This window comes from Xenopus tropicalis, chromosome 5 (genome assembly GCF_000004195.4).
Source record: "Xenopus tropicalis strain Nigerian chromosome 5, UCB_Xtro_10.0, whole genome shotgun sequence".
NCBI lineage: Eukaryota > Metazoa > Chordata > Amphibia > Anura > Pipidae > Xenopus > Xenopus tropicalis.
This window is the reverse complement of record NC_030681.2, coordinates 373891-399180: the sequence shown is the minus strand read 5'-3', so window position 1 is coordinate 399180 and position 25290 is coordinate 373891. Positions and strand designations below refer to the sequence as shown.

At 53.9% G+C, this 25290-nt stretch overlaps 1 protein-coding gene across 1 annotated transcript in view; it reads right to left on the bottom strand.

Annotated features, from left to right (window-relative positions):
* Window positions 1–25290, bottom strand: part of LOC101731703 (phosphofurin acidic cluster sorting protein 2-like) — a 69375-nt gene that overhangs the window by 23374 nt on the left and 20711 nt on the right. Inside the window, exons 7-17 of the mRNA XM_031902377.1 lie at window positions 14974–15056; window positions 13808–13891; window positions 11699–11755; window positions 9029–9180; window positions 7522–7612; window positions 6965–7033; window positions 6663–6787; window positions 6356–6494; window positions 4195–4299; window positions 3350–3453; window positions 2499–2653 (exon numbers count right to left, since the gene is read on the bottom strand). Coding sequence (XP_031758237.1) covers window positions 2499–2653; window positions 3350–3453; window positions 4195–4299; window positions 6356–6494; window positions 6663–6787; window positions 6965–7033; window positions 7522–7612; window positions 9029–9180; window positions 11699–11755; window positions 13808–13891; window positions 14974–15056 — 1164 coding nt within the window. The remainder of the gene's footprint in view (window positions 1–2498; window positions 2654–3349; window positions 3454–4194; window positions 4300–6355; window positions 6495–6662; window positions 6788–6964; window positions 7034–7521; window positions 7613–9028; window positions 9181–11698; window positions 11756–13807; window positions 13892–14973; window positions 15057–25290) is intronic.

Here is a 25290-nt window from a genome sequence, read left to right as displayed (position 1 = left end):
TATGTGCCAAAACTTCCCCTAACCATACAGTGACCCCCACAAAACCATATATTTTTGGAAAGTACACATTCTGACAAATCCAACAAGGGTAAAGAGTCCTTTCTACACCAAAGTACCAATCTGCAGAGCTTTCCTAAAGTTATTGGTTTTTATGACATTTCAGAAAATCGCCTAAAAATGTTGCAATTTGTCGCATTTATCTCACACAATTTCTTGCGTACAAAGGCAAGTCACCCCAAATAGGAACACCAGAGGCCTACTGAACAGTTTGATGCCCAATATGCATAGATATACCAAAGTCTGCAGTATGTACTGAACCCTAAATGAAAATAGCGCATAAGGATTTCTCGCCTGCCAGCTCAGCTTTTGCACACAGAGCCCCCTGTCAGTGTATTATGTGCCAAAACTTCCCCTAACTATACAGATCCCCCACAAAACCATATATTTTTGGAAAGTACACATTTTGACAAATCCAACAAGGGTAAAGAGTCCTTTCTACACCAAAGTACCAATCTGCAGAGCTTTCCTAAAGTTATTGGTTTTTATGACATTTCAGAAAATTGCCTAAAAATGTTGCAATTTGCCGCATTTATCTCACACAATTTCTTGCGTACAAAGGCAAGTCACCCCAAATAGGAACACCAGAGGCCTACTGAACAGTTTGATGCCCAATATGCATAGATATACCAAAGTCTGCGGTATGTACTGAACCCTAAATGAAAATAGCGCATAAGGATTTCTCGCCTGCCAGCTCAGCTTTTGCACACAGAGCCCCCTGTCAGTGTATTATGTGCCAAAACTTCCCCTAACTATACAGAGACCCCCACAAAACCATATATTTTTGGAAAGTACACATTCTGACAAATCCAACAAGGGTAAAGAGTCCTTTCTACACCAAAGTACCAAGCCGCAAAGCTTTCCTAAAGTTATCGGTTTTTATGAGATTTCAGAAAATCGCCTAAAAATGTTGCAATTTGCCGCATTTATCTCACACAATTTCTTGCGTACAAAGGCAAGTCACCCCAAATAGGAACACCAGAGGCCTACTGAACAGATTGATGCCCAATATGCATAGATATACCAAAGTCTGCGGTATGTACTGAACCCTAAATGAAAATAGCGCATAAGGATTTCTCGCCTGCCAGCTCAGCTTTTGCACACAGAGCCCCCTGACAGCCTATTATATGCAGTAAGACCCCCAAACTACACAGGGACCCCCAGAAAACCATATATTTTTGGAAAGTACACATTCTGACAAATCCAACAAGGGTAAAGTTATTTTTGTACACCAAAGTTACACCTGGCAAAGCTACGCTAAAAACAGATCAGGAACACTTATATAGGGATAAAATGTGATAAAACCACAAAAATTGTGCAAATCAGTGAAACAACAAAATAAGTTACATGACAGTGTAATTAGTGGGCAGAATATCTGATCCAATAGTTACGCTGTCAAAATAAACAGTTTTTAGGTAAAAGAAAATAAAAACAAAGTGGTAAAATGAAAAAAAAAAAAAAAAAAAAGCAAAACAAAAAAAAACCAAAGTGTTTGTGTATACATGTGTGTACATGTGTAAAAGTTGTGTGATAGTGTGTAAGTGTGTATATGAGTGTAAATAAGTGTATAAAAGTGTGAAAAATGAAAAAAAAAAAAAATAAATAAAAAAAATAAAAAAATGCTAAAATGTGTGCTGTAAGTGTGTGTAAATGTATGTAAGTGTGTATAAATGTATGTATAAGTGTGTAAAAGTGTGTAAATGCAATAAAAAAAAAAAGTCCTTACCTGTTCCTGAAGACCGATCGCCTCCTTCGTCATTCGGGCCGGCGCTGGGGGAGAGGGAGGAAGCAGGAAGCAGCAGATGCGATGCGATCGCATCTGCTGCTTCCTGGAGGGTCCTGCGAGCGATCGGCTCGCAGGACCCTGATGACAGCCCCCCTGGCACATTGCCCAGGGGGGCTGTCATTGTTAGAAGCCCTCTGCAGCGGCGGCACATGCCGCCGCTGCAGAGGGCAGCGCTTAAACGCCAACGACGTATGAGACACGTCGTTGGCGTTTAAGCCCTTTTACTGCCAGCACGTATGCCATACGTGCTTGGCAGTAAAAGAGTTAATGGTTAAATGATTCCCTTTTCTCTGTAATAATAAAACAGTACCTGTACTTGATCCCAACTAAGATATAATTACCCCTTATTGGGGCAGAACAGCCCTATTGGGTTTATTTAATGGTTAAATGATTCCCTTTTCTCTGTAATAATAAAACAGTACCTGTACTTGATCCCAACTAAGATATAATTACCCCTTATTGGGGGCAGAACAGCCCTATTGGGTTTATTTAATGGTTAAATGATTCCCTTTTCTCTGTAATAATAAAACAGTACCTGTACTTGATCCCAACTAAGATATAATTACCCCTTATTGGGGCAGAACAGCCCTATTGGGGAGGTGGGGAGACCCAAGGTGCCGGGGGTCCCATATAGGTAACACAGAGAGACCCTCACCCAGGGGCACAATGAGGAATCGCAGATAATTCAGCCAATCGGACGTTTTCCCTGCAAGTTGCCCCACAAATGACCGTAGAACGACGTTGAGGAAACTCTGATCCCCGGCGACCAGGACTTTCATTGGAGGAGGCATCAGGGAGTTGCAGTTACAGCTGCGGAGAGAAGGTGACAGTTACGGGGGGGCTGGGAGTCTCTTTCCCCACTGACAGTCAATACATTAGGAACTGCCCAACGAACCCCTAACTCTAAGAGACACAGGGAGAACCTACTGCAGCGCATGGATAACCTGGGCACCGTATGGGCAGAAAATGGGCACACATGGGGCAGACAAGGGGCACATTATGGCAGTAGGAGAGGGGCAGACAAGGGTCACATTATGGCAGTAGGAGAGGGGCAGACAAGGGGCACATTATGGCAGTAGGAGAGGGGCAGACGTGGGGCACATTATGGCAGTAGGAGAGGGGCAGACAAGGGGCACATTATGGCAGTAGCAGAGGGGCAGACAAGGGGCACATTATGGCAGTAGGAGAGGGGCAGACAAGGGGCACATTATGGCAGTAGCAGAGGGGCAGACAAGGGGCACATTATGGCAGTAGGAGAGGGGCAGACAAGGGGCACATTATGGCAGTAGGAGAGGGGCAGACAAGGGGCACATTATGGCAGTAGGAGAGGGGCAGACAAGGGGCACATTATGGCAGTAGGAGAGGGGCAGACAAGGGGCACATTATGGCAGTAGGAGAGGGGCAGACAAGGGGCACATTATGGCAGTAGGAGAGGGGCAGACAAGGGGCACATTATGGCAGTAGGAGAGGGGCAGACAAGGGGCAGACGTGGGGCAGGTAACTCACTATCTCTGGATGCGGGTGATGATGCCAGTAAATGCCGCCTGTACATCCGCGGGGGAGCCGGTCGATACAGTAAGGAGTTTGCCCGACAGCTGCTGCCCGAGGTACTGGGAAAGGGAAAGTCACAGGTCACTTACTCGGCCCATTGGGGCTCAGCAGCCGAGAGCGCCCCCTTACCCAGCCCAGAGAGCGCCCCCTTACTCAGCCCCCCCTTACTTGGCCCCCCCTTACCTGGCCCAGAGAGGGCCCCCTTACTCGGCCCCCCTTACCCGGCCCCCCTTACTTGGCCCCCCCTTACCCGGCCCAGAGAGGGCCCCCTTACTCGGCCCCCCCTTACTTGGCCCCCCCTTACCCGGCCCAGAGAGGGCCCCCTTACTCGGCCCCCCTTACCCGGCCCCCCCTTACCCGGCCCCCCCTTACCCGGCCCAGAGAGGGCCCCCTTACTCGGCCCCCCCTTACTTGGCCCCCCCTTACCCGGCCCAGAGAGGGCCCCCTTACTCGGCCCCCCCTTACTTGGCCCCCCCTTATCCGGCCCAGAAAGCGCGCTCTTACCCGGCCCTGAGAGGGCCCCCTTACTCGGCCCCCCTTACCCGGCCCCCCCTTACTTGGCCCCCCCTTATCCGGCCCAGAAAGCGCGCTCTTACCCGGCCCTGAGAGGGCCCCCTTACTCGGCCCCCCTTACCCGGCCCCCCTTACTTGGCCCCCCCTTATCCGGCCCAGAGAGCGCGCTCTTACCCGGCCCAGAGAGGGCCCCCTTACTCAGCCCCCCTTACCCGGCCCAGAGAGGGCCCCCTTACTCAGCCCCCCTTACCCGGCCCAGAGAGGGCCCCCTTACCCGCCCCCCTTACTTGGCCCTGCCAGTCCTGGCTGCTCAGCAGGATGATGCTCTCGGGAAGTTGCTGCTCGGAGCCGAGGATTTCGTTCAGTTCGTCGTATACGGATTTCCGGGGAATCTGGGGAAACGGAACAATGGGGAGACTGGGCAATGGGATCCCCCCAATAAATACTGAGCCCGGGGTCTCCCCCAATAAATACTGAGCCCGGGGTCTCCCCCAATAAATACTGAGCCCGGGGTCTCCCCAATAAATACTGAGCCCGGGGTCTCCCCCAATAAATACTGAGCCCGGGGTCTCCCCCAATAAATACTGAGCCCGAGGTCTCCCCCAATAAATACTGAGCCCGGGGTCTCCCCCAATAAATACTGAGCCCGAGGTCTCCCCCAATAAATACTGAGCCCGGGGTCTCCCCCAATAAATACTGAGCCCGAGGTCTCCCCCAATAAATACTGAGCCCGAGGTCTCCCCCAATAAATACTGAGCCCGGGGTCTCCCCCAATAAATACTGAGCCCGGGGATTCCCCCAATAAATACTGAGCCCGAGGTCTCCCCCAATAAATACTGAGCCCGGGGTCTCCCCCAATAAATACTGAGCCCGGGGTCTCCGCCAATAAATACTGAGCCCGAGGTCTCCCCCAATAAATACTGAGCCCGGGGTCTCCCCCAATAAATACTGAGCCCGGGGTCTCCCCCAATAAATACTGAGCCCAGGGTCTCCCCAGTAAATACTGAGCCCAGGGTCTCCCCAATAAATACTGAGCCCGGGGTCTCCCCCAATAAATACTGAGCCCGGGGTCTCCGCCAATAAATACTGAGCCCGGGGTCTCCGCCAATAAATACTGAGCCCGAGGTCTCCCCCAATAAATACTGAGCCCGGGGTCTCCCCCAATAAATACTGAGCCCAGGGTCTCCCCAATAAATACTGAGCCCGGGGTCTCCCCAATAAATACTGAGCCCAGGGTCTCCCCAATAAATACTGAGCCCGGGGTCTCCCCCAATAAATACTGAGCCCAGGGTCTCCCCAATAAATACTGAGCCCGGGGTCTCCCCCAATAAATACTGAGCCCGGGGTCTCCCCCAATAAATACTGAGCCCGGGGTCTCCCCCAATAAATACTGAGCCCGAGGTCTCCCCCAATAAATACTGAGCCCGGGGTCTCCCCCAATAAATACTGAGCCCGGGGTCTCCCCAATAAATACTGAGCCCAGGGTCTCCCCCAATAAATACTGAGCCCGGGGTCTCCCCCAATAAATACTGAGCCCGGGGTCTCCCCCAATAAATACTGAGCCCGGGGTCTCCCCAATAAATACTGAGCCCGGGGTCTCCCCCAATAAATACTGAGCCCGAGGTCTCCCCCAATAAATACTGAGCCCGGGGTCTCCCCAATAAATACTGAGCCCGGGGTCTCCCCCAATAAATACTGAGCCCGGGGTCTCCCCCAATAAATACTGAGCCCGGGGTCTCCCCCAATAAATACTGAGCCCGGGGTCTCCCCAATAAATACTGAGCCCAGGGTCTCCCCAGTAAATACTGAGCCCGGGGTCTCCCCAATAAATACTGAGCCCGGGGTCTCCGCCAATAAATACTGAGCCCGAGGTCTCCCCCAATAAATACTGAGCCCGGGGTCTCCCCCAATAAATACTGAGCCCGGGGTCTCCCCCAATAAATACTGAGCCCGGGGTCTCCCCAATAAATACTGAGCCCGGGGATTCCCCCAATAAATACTGAGCCCAGGGTCTCCCCAATAAATACTGAGCCCGGGGTCTCCCCAATAAATACCGAGCCCAGGCTCCCCCCAATAAATACTGAGCCCAGGGTCTCCCCAGTAAATACTGAGCCCAGGGTCTCCCCAATAAATACTGAGCCCGGGGTCTCCCCCAATAAATACTGAGCCCAGGGTCTCCCCAGTAAATACTGAGCCCAGGGTCTCCCCAATAAATACTGAGCTGAGGGTCTCCCCAATAAATACTGAGCCCAGGGTCTCCCCAATAAATACTGAGCCCAGGGTCTCCCCCAATAAATACTGAGCCCAGGGTCTCCCCAATAAATACTGAGCCCAGGGTCTCCCCAATAAATACTGAGCTGAGGGTCCCCCCAGTAAATACTGAGCTGAGGGTCCCCCCAGTAAATACTGAGCCCAGGGTCCCCCCAGTGCCATAGTTACTGCACTTACCTGGTACCCGGGATGGGGGTCTAATGCCCCCACTCGCTGCTCCCCCTCCTGGCTGCCCCCTCGCTCACTATACATGCGCGGATTCAGTCGATCCTTCATGGAGATGCTCCGGGGCCCCCGAATCAGCTTGGGGTCCAGCCTGAGGGATAAATGACAGAGCCCCCCGTTATCCAGCACCTGCCCCTATAGGTGTAGGGCAGAGTACAGGGGCAAGTGGAACAACTGGAATTGTTGCCTATGGGGCATTATGGGGGAGCTATTATTCCATTAATACCCCCCCTGCCCATTTACCACGCAATGTCCTTACCTGGGGGAAGTAATAATCTGCGACTCCGCTCGGCCAATGCTGCCCAGGTGGGGTACCCGCTCTGGAATGTCCCACGTGGTGAGGTCGGGGGCGAGAGACGGGGCAGGGGCAGCTTCAGCCGCTTCCTATAGAGACCAAAGGGGCAATTGTGGGACCTTATTGCCATTAAAGCACACGTCGGGGCAGGGGGTTATACTGACTGTATATATATACACACACACACACAGTATATACCCCCAGTGTGGGCTGTAGTGCCGTATTTGCCCCGACACTCTAAGAGACAGTCACAGTGTGTCACTTACGGCAGCCGAACGCCCATCGCTGTCCTCGGAGCGAGAAGGGAGAACAACTCTGACGCTTTCCGGATCTTTCTGTAAGAAACACAGAGCTGTATTTGTGCTATAGAAATGCCCGCAGAGTGGCACAGACGCCCACCCCAGAGCGGCACAGACACCCACCCCAGAGCAGCACAGACCCCCCACCCCAGAGCGGCACAGACCCCCCACCCCAGAGCGGCACAGACCCCCCACCCCAGAGCGGCACAGACGCCCACCCCAGAGCGGCACAGACCCCCCACCCCAGAGCGGCACAGACCCCCACCCCAGAGCGGCACAGACCCCCACCCCAGAGCGGCACAGACCCCCACCCCAGAGCGGCACAGACCCCCCACCCCAGAGTGGCACAGACCCCCACCCAAGAGCAGCACAGACCCCCAACCTAGAGCGGCACAGACAAGGAGATTGGGGGGCAGGAGTACCAGGTACAGACAAGGAGATTGGGGGGCAGGGAGTACCAGATCCGGGGGGGGGGGGGGAGGAGCTCAGCAGTACTATACAATGCGTTATTATGGGATAGTTACTGTAATGTTAGTTTTCTCCGTCCCCTTCTGACCAGTGATGCTGCCAATTTCAGTCTGAGAACCTGAGTTGGAAATTCCCTCGAAGTATCTCCTAGAGTCGGGCAGAGAGTAATGGGGTACAGTGAGTAACGAGCAACATGTACAGCAGCCCAATTACACTGATCTACAGAAATACATAGATAATTACGAAAGGAAAGGGGATCTTACCATCAGCATAGGAAGGGGTTCCTTACTGTAAGGGCAGTCAGGTTATGGGGTTCCCTACCAAGAGAGGGGGAATGAGTGATACATTGGGGGGTGGGGAGTAAGGGGTGCTGCAGCCTACAATGACCCCCCCCCCCGGCGGAGTTTGGTGCAGTCTGACAGCAGGGTAAGGGTCTCTCACCTGAGGGTGGGTTTCGGGGTGCAGTCTGACAGCAGGGTAAGGGTCTCTCACCTGAGGGTGGGTTTCGGGGTGCAGTCTGACAGCAGGGTAAGGGTCTCTCACCTGAGGGTGGGTTTCGGGGAGCAGTCTGACAGCAGGGTAAGGGTCTCTCACCTGAGGGTGGGTTTCGGGGTGCAGTCTGACAGCAGGGTAAGGGTCTCTCACCTGAGGGTGGGTTTCGGGGTGCAGTCTGACAGCAGGGTAAGGGTCTCTCACCTGAGGGTGGGTTTCGGGGTGCAGTCTGACAGCAGGGTAAGGGTCTCTCACCTGAGGGTGGGTTTCGGGGTGCAGTCTGACAGCAGGGTAAGGGTCTCTCACCTGAGGGTGGGTTTCGGGGTGCAGTCTGACAGCAAGGTAAGGGTCTCTCACCTGAGGGTGGGTTTCGGGGAGCAGTCTGACAGCAGGGTAAGGGTCTCTCACCTGAGGGTGGGTTTCGGGGAGCAGTCTGACAGCAGGGTAAGGGTCTCTCACCTGAGGGTGGGTTTCGGGGTGCAGTCTGACAGCACGGTAAGGGTCTCTCACCTGAGGGTGGGTTTCGGGGTGCAGTCTGACAGCAAGGTAAGGGTCTCTCACCTGAGGGTGGGTTTCGGGGTGCAGTCTGACAGCAGGGTAAGGGTCTCTCACCTGAGGGTGGGTTTCGGGGTGCAGTCTGACAGCAGGGTAAGGGTCTCTTACCTGAGCGTGGGTTTCGGGGTGCAGTCTGACAGCAGGGTAAGGGTCTCTCACCTGAGGGTGGGTTTCGGGGTGCAGTCTGACAGCAGGGTAAGGGTCTCTCACCTGAGGGTGGGTTTCGGGGTGCAGTCTGACAGCAGGGTAAGGGTCTCTCACCTGAGGGTGGGTTTCCGGGTGCAGTCTGACAGCAGGGTAAGGGTCTCTCACCTGAGGGTGGGTTTCGGGGTGCAGTCTGACAGCAGGGTAAGAGTCTCTCACCTGAGGGTGGGTTTCGGGGTGCAGTCTGACAGCAGGGTAAGGGTCTCTCACCTGAGGGTGGGTTTCGGGGTGCAGTCTGACAGCAGGGTAAGCGTCTCTTACCTGAGCGTGGGTTTTGGGGTGCAGTCTGACAGCAGGGTAAGGGTCTCTCACCTGAGGGTGGGTTTCGGGGTGCTCAAGACACTATCATTATCCTCAATATCAAAGCCGCTCTCGCTGTTGTTACACTCATCCAGACTGTCGTACAGAAGCCCAAGCTCCTCCTCCTCTTCCTGCTCGCGGGAGGTCCGTTCCACGTCCAGAGGCTAAAGGGAACCAGTACTGTTGGGTTAAGTCACTAACAGAGAAAAGAGGGAATGAGACACCAAGGCACAAACAGGGGACAGGGGGGTCGATCAACAATAGAACAACAAGTCCCGAGAGACACACAGGCTGGGTATGTAGAGCGCTCACTCACACTCACACTCATCTGGTACCTATGGCATTGAGAAGGGGTAACAATCTCAGCCCGGCAATTACAGGCCAGTAGATCTGACATCTCTGGGGATCACATTTAAGATTATGTTCTGGAGAATGGCATTATGGGTAGGAGTCAGCATGGCTCTATGGGAAGTACCGTATATATTTGAGCAGGCCCGGATTTGTGGCGAGGCCTAGGGCGGCACATACACAGGGGCGGCATGCCGCCCCGCCGCAAGCAAATTTTAACATTTTGCTCCCATACGGAGCAATGGGGACATCTCCCCACTGCTCCATATGGGAGGTCTACGTTTGGCGCTTGCGCATGCGCATTAGCGGTCACGGCGGGGGGGGTTGTGTGCGCATGCGCAAGTTAGGCGCATGCGCATTCGCGGCGGCGGGGAGCGCCGAATGGGGGCGGCCTTGGGGCGCCCCAAGTAGAAATCCGGCCCTGTATTTGAGTATAAAAGTAACCCTCGGCTTATACTCGAGTATACTGCTGGCTCGTTGAACGCGCTCGTTGTGCCCTCCCGGGACGGACGTGAGTGCGTGCGCACACAGAACCGCTCACCTTTTAGTAGAAGAACCCTAAAATGCCCATAGCAACCACAGGGTTTGTTACTACAGCGGCCCACAGTCCATAGTATCTTTCTCTAATTATCTTATTGTAAATAGAGTTTGTACATGAGTGCTGAAAAGGGAGGCTGGATAAGCATTCTGCTATGGCTGGGGTCTAAGTACTTGATAATTAGTATGGCAGCTTCCTTAGCCTTCCCAAACTTGCTTTTGTCTGCTGCTGTAGCATTTTTCTTTCCCTAAAGTTATCTATTATTTATTTATCTGTTATTTATTTGATTATTGAAACTTAGCAGTAGCGGCTACATTTCCCACCCTAGGCTTATACTCGAGTCAAAACGCCAGTTTTCCTAGGTAAAATTAGGTACCTCGGCTTATACTCGAGTATATACGGTAGATTGGGGGGGTAGGATCACTAAATATATAAGGGGGTGCAATTAAGGGGGGGTGGGATCTATATATAAATATATAAGGGGGGGCAGTAATGAAATAGAGAAAGTACAGGGAAGAGCGACTAAGCTGATAAAGGGAATGGGCTCAGTTATGGGGAAAGGCTGGCCCAGTTGGGATTGGTTACACTGGGGGGGGGGCAGTTAAGGGGGGGGTCACTATATATAAATATATAAGGGGGGGGCAGTAATGAAATAGAGAAAGTACAGGGAAGAGCGACTAAGCTGATAAAGGGAATGGGCTCAGTTATGGGGAAAGGCTGGCCCAGTTGGGATTGGTTACACTGGGGAAGGGGCAGTTAAGGGGGGGGTCACTATATATAAATATATAAGGGGGGGCAGAAAAGAAATAGAGAAAGTACAGGGAAGAGCGACTAAGCTGATAAAGGGAATGGGCTCAGTTATGGGGAAAGGCTGGCCCAGTTGGGATTGGTTACACTGGGGGGGGGGCAGTAAAGGGGGGGTCACTATATATAAATATATAAGGGGGGGCAGTAATGAAATAGAGAAAGTACAGGGAAGAGCGACTAAGCTGATAAAGGGAATGGGCTCAGTTATGGGGAAAGGCCCAGTTGGGATTGGTTACACTGGGGGGGGGGGCAGTTAAGGGGGGGGGGTCACTATATATAAATATATAAGGGGGGGCAGTAATGAAATAGAGAAAGTACAGGGAAGAGCGACTAAGCTGATAAAGGGAATGGGCTCAGTTATGGGGAAAGGCTGGCCCAGTTGGGATTGGTTACACTGGGGGGGGGGGGCAGTTAAGGGGGGGGTCACTATATATAAATATATAAGGGGGGGCAGTAATGAAATAGAGAAAGTACAGGGAAGAGCGACTAAGCTGATAAAGGGAATGGGCTCAGTTATGGGGAAAGGCTGGCCCAGTTGGGATTGGTTACACTGGGGGAGGGGCAGTTAAGGGGGGGGCACTATATATAAATATATAAGGGGGGGCAGTAATGAAATAGAGAAAGTACAGGGAAGAGCGACTAAGCTGATAAAGGGAATGGGCTCAGTTATGGGGAAAGGCTGGCCCAGTTGGGATTGGTTACACTGGGGGGGCAGTTAAGGGGGGGGCACTATATATAAATATATAAGGGGGGGCAGTAATGAAATAGAGAAAGTACAGGGAAGAGCGACTAAGCTGATAAAGGGAATGGGCTCAGTTATGGGGAAAGGCTGGCCCAGTTGGGATTGGTTACACTGGGGGAGGGGCAGTTAAGGGGGGGGTCACTATATATAAATATAAGGGGGGCAGGGTGCTTAGGGGGAGGGGCAGGGCCGGTTAGAGTGCTAGCTTGCAGGGTCAGTATATACAGGTAACACAGAGGGTTCTTACATCTTCATTCACTTTAAACCTCTTCAGTAACGACACAAACTTCTGTTTAAAGTTCGGCTGCAAAAAAACAAAAAAATGTGATGTCACTGATACTTGTGATCTTATTGGTCCATCTGGCGCATCATACACATTGCGCAGTACCACCCCCATACCGTATGGGCCCCACCCAGTGAGAGAGTGAGAGCCAATCCTGGGGCAGTACAGTGAGAGCCAATCCCGGGGCAGTACAGTGAGAGCCAATCCCGGGGCAGTACAGTGAGAGCCAATCCCGGGGCAGTACAGTGAGAGCCAATCCCGGGGCAGTACAGACAATACACTGAGGGGCCCCACCCAGTGAGAGAGTGAGAGCCAACCCCGGGGCAGAACAGTGAGAGCCAATCCCGGGGCAGTACAGTGAGAGCCAATCCCAGGGCAGTACAGTGAGAGCCAATCCCAGGGCAGTACAGACAATACACTGAGGGGCCCCACCCAGTGAGAGAGTGAGAGCCAACCCCGGGGCAGTACAGTGAGAGCCAATCCGGGGGCAGTACAGTGAGAGCCAATCCCGGGGCAGTACAGTGAGAGCCAATCCCGGGGAAGTACAGTGAGAGCCAATCCCGGGGCAGTACAGTGAGAGCCAATCCCGGGCCAGTACAGTGAGAGCCAATCCCGGGCCAGTACAGTGAGAGCCAATCCCGGGGCAGTACAGTGAGAGCCAACCCCGGGGCAGTACAGTGAGAGCCAATCCCGGGGCAGTACAGTGAGAGCCAATCCCGGGCCAGTACAGTGAGAGCCAATCCCGGGCCAGTACAGTGAGAGCCAATCCCGGGGCAGTACAGTGAGAGCCAACCCCGGGGCAGTACAGTGAGAGCCAACCCTGGGGCAGTACAGTGAGAGCCAATCTCGGGGCAGTACAGTGAGAGCCAATCCCAGGGCAGTACAGTGAGAGCCAGTCCCGGGGCAGTACAGTGAGAGCCAATCCCGGGGCAGTACAGTGAGAGCCAGTCCCGGGGCAGTACAGTGAGAGCCAATCCCGGGGCAGTACAGTGAGAGCCAATCTCGGGGCAGTACAGTGAGAGCCAATCCCGGGGCAGTACAGTGAGAGCCAGTCCCGGGGCAGTACAGTGAGAGCCAACCCCGGGGCAGTACAGTGAGAGCCAATCCCGGGGCAGTACAGTGAGAGCCAACCCCGGGGCAGTACAGTGAGAGCCAATCCCGGGGCAGTACAGTGAGAGCCAACCCCGGGGCAGTACAGTGAGAGCCAATCCCGGGGCAGTAGTGAGAGCCAATCCCGGGGCAGTACAGTGAGAGCCAACCCCGGGGCAGTACAGTGAGAGCCAATCCCGGGGCAGTACAGTGAGAGCCAATCCCGGGGCAGTACAGTGAGAGCCAACCCCGGGGCAGTACAGTGAGAGCCAACCCCGGGGCAGTACAGTGAGAGCCAACCCCGGGGCAGTACAGTGAGAGCCAATCCCGGGGCAGTACAGTGAGAGCCAGTCCCGGGGCAGTACAGTGAGAGCCAACCCCGGGGCAGTACAGTGAGAGCCAATCCCGGGGCAGTACAGTGAGAGCCAACCCCGGGGCAGTACAGTGAGAGCCAATCCCGGGGCAGTACAGTGAGAGCCAGTCCCGGGGCAGTACAGTGAGAGCCAACCCCGGGGCAGTACAGTGAGAGCCAATCCCGGGGCAGTACAGTGAGAGCCAGTCCCGGGGCAGTACAGTGAGAGCCAAGCCCGGGGCAGTACAGTGAGAGCCAATCCCGGGGCAGTACAGTGAGAGCCAACCCCGGGGCAGTACAGTGAGAGCCAATCCCGGGGCAGTAGTGAGAGCCAATCCCGGGGCAGTACAGTGAGAGCCAACCCCGGGGCAGTACAGTGAGAGCCAATCCCGGGGCAGTACAGTGAGAGCCAATCCCGGGGCAGTACAGTGAGAGCCAACCCCGGGGCAGTACAGTGAGAGCCAATCCCAGGGCAGTACAGTGAGAGCCAATCCCGGGGCAGTACAGTGAGAGCCAACCCCGGGGCAGTACAGTGAGAGCCAATCCCGGGGCAGTACAGTGAGAGCCAACCCCGGGGCAGTACAGTGAGAGCCAACCCCGGGGCAGTACAGTGAGAGCCAATCAGTACAGACCTGACGGTTCAGGGAAGTCGAGCGCAGAACTTTCCTTCCAAACTTCTTTGGTTTCCTGATGTCAAAATCTTCATCATCCAAATCCTGAGAAAATTGTATTTTGTTTCTAATCATCCAGTCGGGGTGCAGGGGGCCGGGGTGCAGGGGGCAGGATGTAGGGTGCAGGGGCAGGGTGCAGGGGCCGGGGTGCAGGATGTAGGGTGCAGGGGCAGGGTGCAGGGGCCGGGGTGCAGGATGTAGGGTGCAGGGGCAGGGTGCAGGGGCCGGGGTGCAGGATGTAGGGTGCAGGGGCAGGGTGCAGGGGGCCGGGGTGCAGGGGGCAGGATGTAGGGTGCAGGGGCCGGGGTGCAGGATGTAGGGTGCAGGGGCAGGGTGCAGGGGCCGGGGTGCAGGATGTAGGGTGCAGGGGCAGGGTGCAGGGGCCGGGGTGCAGGATGTAGGGTGCAGGAGGCAGGGTGCAGGGGCCGGGGGCAGGGGCTGGGATGCAGGGTGCAGGGTGTAGGGTGCAGGGGCCGGGGTGCAGGATGTAGGGTGCAGGGGCAGGGTGCAGGGCCAGAGTGTAGGGTGCAGGGTGCAGGGGCCAGGGTGCAAGGTGCAGGGGCCAGGGTGTAGGGTGCAGGGGCCGGGGTGCAGGGCCAGGTTGCATGGTGTAGGGTGCAGGGTGTAGGGTGCAGGGCCAGGGCGCAGGGCCAGGGTGCAGGGGCCAGGGTGTAGGGTGCAGGGGCAGGGTGTAGGGTGCAGGGGCCGGGGTGTAGGGTGCAGGGGCAGGGTGCAGGGGCCAGGGGCAGGGTGTAGGGTGCAGGGCCAGGGTGCAGGGTGTAGGGTGCAGGGTGTAGGGTGCAGGGGCAGGGTGTAGGGTGCAGGGCCAGGGTGCAGGGGCCAGGGTGCAGGGTGTAGGGTGCAGGGTGTAGGGTGCAGGGGCAGGGTGTAGGGTGCAGGGCCAGGGTGCAGGGGCAGGGTGTAGGGTGCAGGGGCCGGGGTGTAGAGTACAGGGCCAGGGTGCAGGGGCAGGGTGTAGGGTGCAGGGCCAGGGTGCAGGGTGTAGGGTGCAGGGGCAGGGTGTAGGGTGCAGGGGCCGTGGTGTAGAGTGCAGGGCCAGGGTGCAGGGGCCGGGGTGCAGGGACAGGTATATATATAAATAGAGGATGAGGAAATGTCACTATTACCTGGCCTGGGCCTTCGTCGCTCCCCTCGGGCTCAGATGAGTAACTGTCCTCCTCCTCTTCCTCCTCCCAGTATCTCTCCATGTCTGGGGGGGGGGGGGGGCAGGATTATTGTTTATATACAGGCATAGAAAGAAGGGAGGGGGATTGATCAATGCACATTCCCTGGCCCCCGGGCACTATGCAGGTATTTATAACTAACGGGTTTTAGTTACAGAATTATGATGATAAAATGGGTGAGCCCCCCCCACCCCGTATGGGGCCCTTCTATTTACCTCCCGGGCCCTGTAGCCATTCCTGCCCTGGGGGCACGGATATTGTCCCACCCACCCAAGCCCTTTTGCTCTCAATAGATTACAATCTTAGAGCTTTTTTATAATGTTTTTACAATTTATTTATTTTTATTTTTTTCCTCTTTTATATAAATCTATGTAATTCAATGATGGTTTGTAGCGTTACTAATACTAATGGGACAGCTGGGGGGGCCAATTAAATACACGGACCAAGGGACGTGACATCATCGCTCAGAGGAAGACGGCGAAACGCGTCAGCGCTGGAGAGAGGCGCCAAAGGGAAGAACGCGCAGAGACTTCCAAGCGGGATGCAAGAGAGCGCTGCAGGTCCCATAAAGAGACACAACAACCCCACGCTGTCTATAAAGGGACTCCCCATCCCGGGTGTCTATAAAGGGACTCCCCATCCCGGGTGTCTATAAAGGGACTACCCATCCCAGGTGTCTATAAAGGGACTCCCCATCCGGGCGTGTCTATAAAGGGACTCCCCATCCGGGCGTGTCTATAAAGGGACTCCCCATCCGGGCGTGTCTATAAAGGGACTCCCCATCCGGGCGTGTTGGCGCCCACAGGGTTTTTTTTAGCTGCAAACACATTTACGGGGGGGGGGTATTAATATCATATTACCTGGTTTGTTTTTAAATTTTATTTTACCCCATGAGACCTCATCAGGGAAGTCTGGACAGAGGGGGGCGCTCCAGAGTTAAGTATTTTTTGTTTAAACCGAAGCACAAGGTATCTGGGTGATACATTTCACTTACACTAAAAAATTTTTATTTCTTTACCTACTAGGACCTTGCCAAGTGCTGCTATTGGGCCTTTAGCCAATCAGCTCTAGCCCCTCCCTGCTGGCTCCATTACAGGCCGCCATGTTTCTTTACCTACTAGGACCTTGCCAAGTGCTGCTATTGGGCCTTTAGCCAATCAGCTCTAGCCCCTCCCTGCTGGCTCCATTACAGGCCGCCATGTTTCTTTACCTACTAGGACCTTCTCAAGTGCTGCTATTGGGCCTTTAGCCAATCAGCTCTAGCCCCTCCCTGCTGGCTCCATTACAGGCTGCCATGTTTCTTTACCTACTAGGACCTTGCCAAGTGCCGCTATTGGGCCTTTAGCCAATCAGCTCTAGCCCCTACCTGCTGGTTCCATTACAGGCCGCCATGTTTCTTTACCTACTAGGACCTTCTCAAGTGCTGCTATTGGGCCTTTAGCCAATCAGCTCTAGCCCCTCCCTGCTGGCTCCATTACAGGCCGCCATATTTTTTTACCTACTAGGACCTTCTCAAGTGCCGCTATTGGGCCTTTAGCCAATCAGCTCTAGCCCCTCCCTGCTGGCTCCATTACAGGCCGCCATGTTTCTTTACCTACTAGGACCTTCTCAAGTGCCGCTATTGGGCCTTTAGCCAATCAGCTCTAGCCCCTCCCTGCTGGTTCCATTACAGGCCGCCATGTTTCTTTCCCTACTAGGACCTTCTCAAGTGCTACTATTGGGCCTTTAGCCAATCAGCTCTAGCCCCTCCCTGCTGGCTTCATTACAGGCCGCCATGTTTTTTTACCTACTAGGACCTTCTCAAGTGCTGCTATTGGGCCTTTAGCCAATCAGCTGTAGCCCCTCCCTGCTGGCTCCATTACAGGCCGCCATGTTTCTTTACCTACTAGGACCTTCTCAAGTGCTGCTATTGGGCCTTTAGCCAATCAGCTCTGGCCCCTTCCTGCTGGTTCCATTACAGGCCGCCATGTTTCTTTACCTACTAGGACCTTCTCAAGTGCCGCTATTGGACCTTTAGCCAATCAGCTCTAGCCCCTCCCTGCTGGCTCCATTACAGGCCGTCATGTTTTTTTACCTACTAGGACCTTCTCAAGTGCTGCTATTGGGCCTTTAGCCAATCAGCTCTAGCCCCTCCCTGCTGGCTTCATTACAGGCTGCCATGTTTCTTTACCTACTAGGACCTTCTCAAGTGCCGCTATTGGGCCTTTAGCCAATCAGCTCTAGCCCCTCCCTGCTGGTTCCATTACAGGCTGCCATGTTTCTTTACCTACTAGGACCTTCTCAAGTGCTGCTATTGGGCCTTTAGCCAATCAGCTCTAGCCCCTCCCTGCTGGGTCCATTACAGGCCGCCATGTTTTTTACCTACTGGGACCTTGCCAAGTGCTGCTATTGGGCCTGTAGCCAATCAGCTCTAGCCCCTCCCTGCTGGTTCCATTACAGGCCGCCATGTTTCTTTACCTACTAGGACCTTCTCAAGTGCTGCTATTGGGCCTTTAGCCAATCAGCTCTAGCCCCTCCCTGCTGGCTTCATTACAGGCCGCCATGTTTTTTTACCTACTAGGACCTTGCCAAGTGCCGCTATTGGGCCTTTAGCCAATCAGCTCTAGCCCCTCCCTGCTGGCTCCATTACAGGCCGCCATGTTTCTTTACCTACTAGGACCTTGCCAAGTGCTGCTATTGGGCCTTTAGCCAATCAGCTCTAGCCCCTCCCTGCTGGCTCCATTACAGGCCGCCATGTTTCTTTACCTACTAGGACCTTCTCAAGTGCTGCTATTGGGCCTTTAGCCAATCAGCTCTAGCCCCTCCCTGCTGGCTCCATTACAGGCTGCCATGTTTCTTTACCTACTAGGACCTTCTCAAGTGCCGCTATTGGGCCTTTAGCCAATCAGCTCTAGCCCCTACCTGCTGGTTCCATTACAGGCCGCCATGTTTCTTTACCTACTAGGACCTTCTCAAGTGCTGCTATTGGGCCCTTAGCCAATCAGCTCTAGCCCCTCCCTGCTGGCTCCATTACAGGCCGCCATATTTTTTTACCTACTAGGACCTTGCCAAGTGCCGCTATTGGGCCTTTAGCCAATCAGCTCTAGCCCCTCCCTGCTGGCTCCATTACAGGCCGCCATGTTTCTTTACCTACTAGGACCTTCTCAAGTGCCGCTATTGGGCCTTTAGCCAATCAGCTCTAGCCCCTCCCTGCTGGTTCCATTACAGGCCGCCATGTTTCTTTCCCTACTAGGACCTTCTCAAGTGCTACTATTGGGCCTTTAGCCAATCAGCTCTAGCCCCTCCCTGCTGGCTTCATTACAGGCCGCCATGTTTTTTTACCTACTAGGACCTTCTCAAGTGCTGCTATTGGGCCTTTAGCCAATCAGCTGTAGCCCCTCCCTGCTGGCTCCATTACAGGCCGCCATGTTTCTTTACCTACTAGGACCTTCTCAAGTGCTGCTATTGGGCCTTTAGCCAATCAGCTCTGGCCCCTTCCTGCTGGTTCCATTACAGGCCGCCATGTTTCTTTACCTACTAGGACCTTCTCAAGTGCCGCTATTGGACCTTTAGCCAATCAGCTCTAGCCCCTCCCTGCTGGCTCCATTACAGGCCGTCATGTTTTTTTACCTACTAGGACCTTCTCAAGTGCTGCTATTGGGCCTTTAGCCAATCAGCTCTAGCCCCTCCCTGCTGGCTTCATTACAGGCTGCCATGTTTCTTTACCTACTAGGACCTTCTCAAGTGCTGCTATTGGGCCTTTAGCCAATCAGCTCTAGCCCCTCCCTGCTTGGTCCATTACAGGCCGCCATGTTTTTTACCTACTGGGACCTTGCCAAGTGCTGCTATTGGGCCTGTAGCCAATCAGCTCTAGCCCCTCCCTGCTGGTTCCATTACAGGCCGCCATGTTTCTTTACCTACTAGGACTTTCTCAAGTGCTGCTATTGGGCCTTTAGCCAATCAGCTCTAGCCCCTCCCTGCTGGCTTCATTACAGGCCGCCATGTTTTTTTACCTACTAGGACCTTGCCAAGTGCCGCTATTGGGCCTTTAGCCAATCAGCTCTAGCCCCTCCCTGCTGGCTCCATTACAGGCCGCCATGTTTCTTTACCTACTAGGACCTTCTCAAGTGCTGCTATTGGGCCTTTAGCCAATCAGCTCTAGCCCCTCCCTGCTGGCTCCATTACAGGCCGCCATATTTTTTTACCTACTAGGACCTTCTCAAGTGCCGCTATTGGGCCTTGAGCCAATCAGCTCTAGCCCCTCCCTGCTGGCTCCATTACAGGCCGCCATGTTTCTTTACCTACTAGGACCTTCTCAAGTGCCGCTATTGGGCCTTTAGCCAATCAGCTCTAGCCCCTCCCTGCTGGTTCCATTACAGGCCGCCATGTTTCTTTACCTACTAGGACCTTCTAAAGTGCCGCTATTGGGCCTTTAGCCAATCAGCTCTAGCCCCTCCCTGCTGGCTTCATTACAGGCCGCCATGTTTTTTTACCTACTAGGACCTTGCCAAGTGCCGCTATTGGGCCTTTAGCCAATCAGCTCTAGCACCTCCCTGCTGGCTCCATTACAGGCCGCCATGTTTTTTTACCTACTAGGACCTTGCCAAGTGCCGCTATTGGGCATTTAGCCAATCAGCTCTAGCCCCTCCCTGCTGGCTCCATTACAGGCCGCCATGTTTCTTTACCTACTAGGACCTTCTCAAGTGCTGCTATTGGGCCTTTAGCCAATCAGCTCTAGCCCCTCCCTGCTGGCTCCATTACAGGCCGCCATGTTTCTTTACCTACTAGGACCTTCTCAAGTGCTGCTATTGGGCCTTTAGCCAATCAGCTCTAGCCCCTCCCTGCTGGCTCCATTACAGGCCGCCATGTTTCTTTACCTACTAGGACCTTCTCAAGTGCTGCTATTGGGCCTTTAGCCAATCAGCTCTAGCCCCTCCCTGCTGGCTCCATTACAGGCTGCCATGTTTTTTTACCTACTAGGACCTTCTCAAGTGCTGCTATTGGGCCTTTAGCCAATCAGCTCTAGCCCCTCCCTGCTGGCTCCATTACAGGCCGCCATGTTTCTTTACCTACTAGGACCTTCTCAAGTGCTGCTATTGGGCCTTTAGCCAATCAGCTCTGGCCCCTTCCTGCTGGTTCCATTACAGGCCGCCATGTTTCTTTACCTACTAGGACCTTCTCAAGTGCTGCTATTGGGCCTTTAGCCAATCAGCTCTGGCCCCTTCCTGCTGGTTCCATTACAGGCCGCCATGTTTCTTTACCTACTAGGACCTTCTCAAGTGCTGCTATTGGGCCTTTAGCCAATCAGCTCTAGCCCCTCCCTGCTGGCTCCATTACAGGCCGCCATGTTTCTTTACCTACTAGGACCTTCTCAAGTGCCGCTATTGGGCCTTTAGCCAATCAGCTCTAGCCCCTCCCTGCTGGTTCCATTACAGGCCGCCATGTTTCTTTCCCTACTAGGACCTTCTCAAGTGCTACTATTGGGCCTTTAGCCAATCAGCTCTAGCCCCTCCCTGCTGGCTTCATTACAGGCCGCCATGTTTTTTTACCTACTAGGACCTTCTCAAGTGCTGCTATTGGGCCTTTAGCCAATCAGCTGTAGCCCCTCCCTGCTGGCTCCATTACAGGCCGCCATGTTTCTTTACCTACTAGGACCTTCTCAAGTGCTGCTATTGGGCCTTTAGCCAATCAGCTCTGGCCCCTTCCTGCTGGTTCCATTACAGGCCGCCATGTTTCTTTACCTACTAGGACCTTCTCAAGTGCCGCTATTGGACCTTTAGCCAATCAGCTCTAGCCCCTCCCTGCTGGCTCCATTACAGGCCGTCATGTTTTTTTACCTACTAGGACCTTCTCAAGTGCTGCTATTGGGCCTTTAGCCAATCAGCTCTAGCCCCTCCCTGCTGGCTTCATTACAGGCTGCCATGTTTCTTTACCTACTAGGACCTTCTCAAGTGCTGCTATTGGGCCTTTAGCCAATCAGCTCTAGCCCCTCCCTGCTTGGTCCATTACAGGCCGCCATGTTTTTTACCTACTGGGACCTTGCCAAGTGCTGCTATTGGGCCTGTAGCCAATCAGCTCTAGCCCCTCCCTGCTGGTTCCATTACAGGCCGCCATGTTTCTTTACCTACTAGGACTTTCTCAAGTGCTGCTATTGGGCCTTTAGCCAATCAGCTCTAGCCCCTCCCTGCTGGCTTCATTACAGGCCGCCATGTTTTTTTACCTACTAGGACCTTGCCAAGTGCCGCTATTGGGCCTTTAGCCAATCAGCTCTAGCCCCTCCCTGCTGGCTCCATTACAGGCCGCCATGTTTCTTTACCTACTAGGACCTTCTCAAGTGCTGCTATTGGGCCTTTAGCCAATCAGCTCTAGCCCCTCCCTGCTGGCTCCATTACAGGCCGCCATATTTTTTTACCTACTAGGACCTTCTCAAGTGCCGCTATTGGGCCTTGAGCCAATCAGCTCTAGCCCCTCCCTGCTGGCTCCATTACAGGCCGCCATGTTTCTTTACCTACTAGGACCTTCTCAAGTGCCGCTATTGGGCCTTTAGCCAATCAGCTCTAGCCCCTCCCTGCTGGTTCCATTACAGGCCGCCATGTTTCTTTACCTACTAGGACCTTCTAAAGTGCCGCTATTGGGCCTTTAGCCAATCAGCTCTAGCCCCTCCCTGCTGGCTTCATTACAGGCCGCCATGTTTTTTACCTACTAGGACCTTGCCAAGTGCCGCTATTGGGCCTTTAGCCAATCAGCTCTAGCACCTCCCTGCTGGCTCCATTACAGGCCGCCATGTTTTTTACCTACTAGGACCTTGCCAAGTGCCGCTATTGGGCATTTAGCCAATCAGCTCTAGCCCCTCCCTGCTGGCTCCATTACAGGCCGCCATGTTTCTTTACCTACTAGGACCTTCTCAAGTGCTGCTATTGGGCCTTTAGCCAATCAGCTCTAGCCCCTCCCTGCTGGCTCCATTACAGGCCGCCATGTTTCTTTACCTACTAGGACCTTCTCAAGTGCTGCTATTGGGCCTTTAGCCAATCAGCTCTAGCCCCTCCCTGCTGGCTCCATTACAGGCCGCCATGTTTCTTTACCTACTAGGACCTTCTCAAGTGCTGCTATTGGGCCTTTAGCCAATCAGCTCTAGCCCCTCCCTGCTGGCTCCATTACAGGCTGCCATGTTTTTTACCTACTAGGACCTTCTCAAGTGCTGCTATTGGGCCTTTAGCCAATCAGCTCTAGCCCCTCCCTGCTGGCTCCATTACAGGCCGCCATGTTTCTTTACCTACTAGGACCTTCTCAAGTGCTGCTATTGGGCCTTTAGCCAATCAGCTCTGGCCCCTTCCTGCTGGTTCCATTACAGGCCGCCATGTTTCTTTACCTACTAGGACCTTCTCAAGTGCTGCTATTGGGCCTTTAGCCAATCAGCTCTAGCCCCTCCCTGCTGGCTTCATTACAGGCCGCCATGTTTCTTTACCTACTAGGACCTTCTCAAGTGCCGCTATTGGGCCTTTAGCCAATCAGCTCTAGCCCCTCCCTGCTGGTTCCATTACAGGCTGCCATGTTTCTTTACCTACTAGGACCTTCTCAAGTGCTGCTATTGGGCCTTTAGCCAATCAGCTCTAGCCCCTCCCTGCTGGGTCCATTACAGGCCGCCATGTTTTTTACCTACTGGGACCTTGCCAAGAGCTGCTATTGGGCCTTTAGCCAATCAGCTCTAGCCCCTCCCTGCTGGTTCCATTACAGGCCGCCATGTTTCTTTACCTACTAGGACCTTCTCAAGTGCTGCTATTGGGCCTTTAGCCAATCAGCTCTAGCCCCTCCCTGCTGGCTTCATTACAGGCCACCATGTTTTTTTACCTACTAGGACCTTGCCAAGTGCCGCTATTGGGCCTTTAGCCAATCAGCTCTAGTCCCTCCCTGCTGGCTCCATTACAGGCCGCCATGTTTCTTTACCTACTAGGACCTTCTCAAGTGCTGCTATTGGGCCTTTAGCCAATCAGCTCTAGCCCCTCCCTGCTGGCTTCATTACAGGCCACCATGTTTTTTTACCTACTAGGACCTTGCCAAGTGCCGCTATTGGGCCTTTAGCCAATCAGCTGTAGTCCCTCCCTGCTGGCTCCATTACAGGCCGCCATGTTTCTTTACCTACTAGGACCTTCTCAAGTGCCGCCATTGGGCCTTTAGCCAATCAGCTCTAGCGCCTCCCTGCTGGCTTCATTACAGGCCGCCATGTTTTTTTACCTACTAGGACCTTGCCAAGTGCCGCTATTGGGCCTTTAGCCAATCAGCTCTAGCCCCTCCCTGCTGGCTCCATTACAGGCTGCCATGTTTCTTTACCTACTAGGACCTTCTCAAGTGCTGCTATTGGGCCTTTAGCCAATCAGCTCTAGCCCCTCCCTGCTGGCTTCATTACAGGCCACCATGTTTTTTTACCTACTAGGACCTTGCCAAGTGCCGCTATTGGGCCTTTAGCCAATCAGCTCTAGTCCCTCCCTGCTGGCTCCATTACAGGCCGCCATGTTTCTTTACCTACTAGGACCTTGCCAAGTGCCGCTATTGGGCCTTTAGCCAATCAGCTCTAGCCCCTACCTGCTGGCTCCATTACAGGCCGCCATGTTTCTTTACCTACTAGGACCTTCTCAAGTGCCGCCATTGGGCCTTTAGCCAATCAGCTCTAGCGCCTCCCTGCTGGCTTCATTACAGGCCGCCATGTTTTTTTACCTACTAGGACCTTGCCAAGTGCCGCTATTGGGCCTTTAGCCAATCAGCTCTAGCCCCTCCCTGCTGGCTCCATTACAGGCCGCCATGTTTCTTTACCTACTAGGACCTTCTCAAGTTCCACTATTGGGCCTTTAGCCAATCAGCTCTAGCCCCTCCCTGCTGGCTCCATTACAGGCCGCCATGTTTCTTTACCTACTAGGACCTTCTCAAGTTCCACTATTGGGCCTTTAGCCAATCAGCTCTAGCCCCTCCCTGCTGGCTCCATTACAGGCCGCCATGTTTTTTTACCTACTAGGACCTTGCCAAGTGCCGCTATTGGGCCTTTAGCCAATCAGCTCTAGCCCCTCCCTGCTGGCTCCATTACAGGCCGCCATGTTTCTTTACCTACTAGGACCTTCTCAAGTGCCGCTATTGGGCCTTTAGCCAATCAGCTCTAGCCCCTCCCTGCTGGCTCCATTACAGGCTGCCATGTTTCTTTACCTACTAGGACCTTCTCAAGTGCTGCTATTGGGCCTTTAGCCAATCAGCTCTAGCCCCTCCCTGCTGGCTCCATTACAGGCCGCCATGTTTTTTTACCTACTAGGACCTTGCCAAGTGCCGCTATTGGGCCTTTAGCCAATCAGCTCTAGCCCCTCCCTGCTGGCTCCATTACAGGCCGCCATGTTTCTTTACCTACTAGGACCTTCTCAAGTGCCGCTATTGGGCCTTTAGCCAATCAGCTCTAGCCCCTCCCTGCTGGCTCCATTACAGGCCGCCATGTTTCTTTACCTACTAGGACCTTCTCAAGTGCTGCTATTGGGCCTTTAGCCAATCAGCTCTAGCCCCTCCCTGCTGGCTCCATTACAGGCTGCCATGTTTCTTTACCTACTAGGACCTTCTCAAGTGCTGCTATTGGGCCTTTAGCCAATCAGCTCTAGCCCCTCCCTGCTGGCTTCATTACAGGCCACCATGTTTTTTTACCTACTAGGACCTTGCCAAGTGCCGCTATTGGGCCTTTAGCCAATCAGCTCTAGTCCCTCCCTGCTGGCTCCATTACAGGCCGCCATGTTTCTTTACCTACTAGGACCTTCTCAAGTGCTGCTATTGGGCCTTTAGCCAATCAGCTCTAGCCCCTCCCTGCTGGCTTCATTACAGGCCACCATGTTTTTTTACCTACTAGGACCTTGCCAAGTGCCGCTATTGGGCCTTTAGCCAATCAGCTGTAGTCCCTCCCTGCTGGCTCCATTACAGGCCGCCATGTTTCTTTACCTACTAGGACCTTGCCAAGTGCCGCTATTGGGCCTTTACCCAATCAGCTCTAGCCCCTACCTGCTGGCTCCATTACAGGCCGCCATGTTTCTTTACCTACTAGGACCTTCTCAAGTGCCGCCATTGGGCCTTTAGCCAATCAGCTCTAGCGCCTCCCTGCTGGCTTCATTACAGGCCGCCATGTTTTTTTACCTACTAGGACCTTGCCAAGTGCCGCTATTGGGCCTTTAGCCAATCAGCTCTAGCCCCTCCCTGCTGGCTCCATTACAGGCTGCCATGTTTCTTTACCTACTAGGACCTTCTCAAGTGCTGCTATTGGGC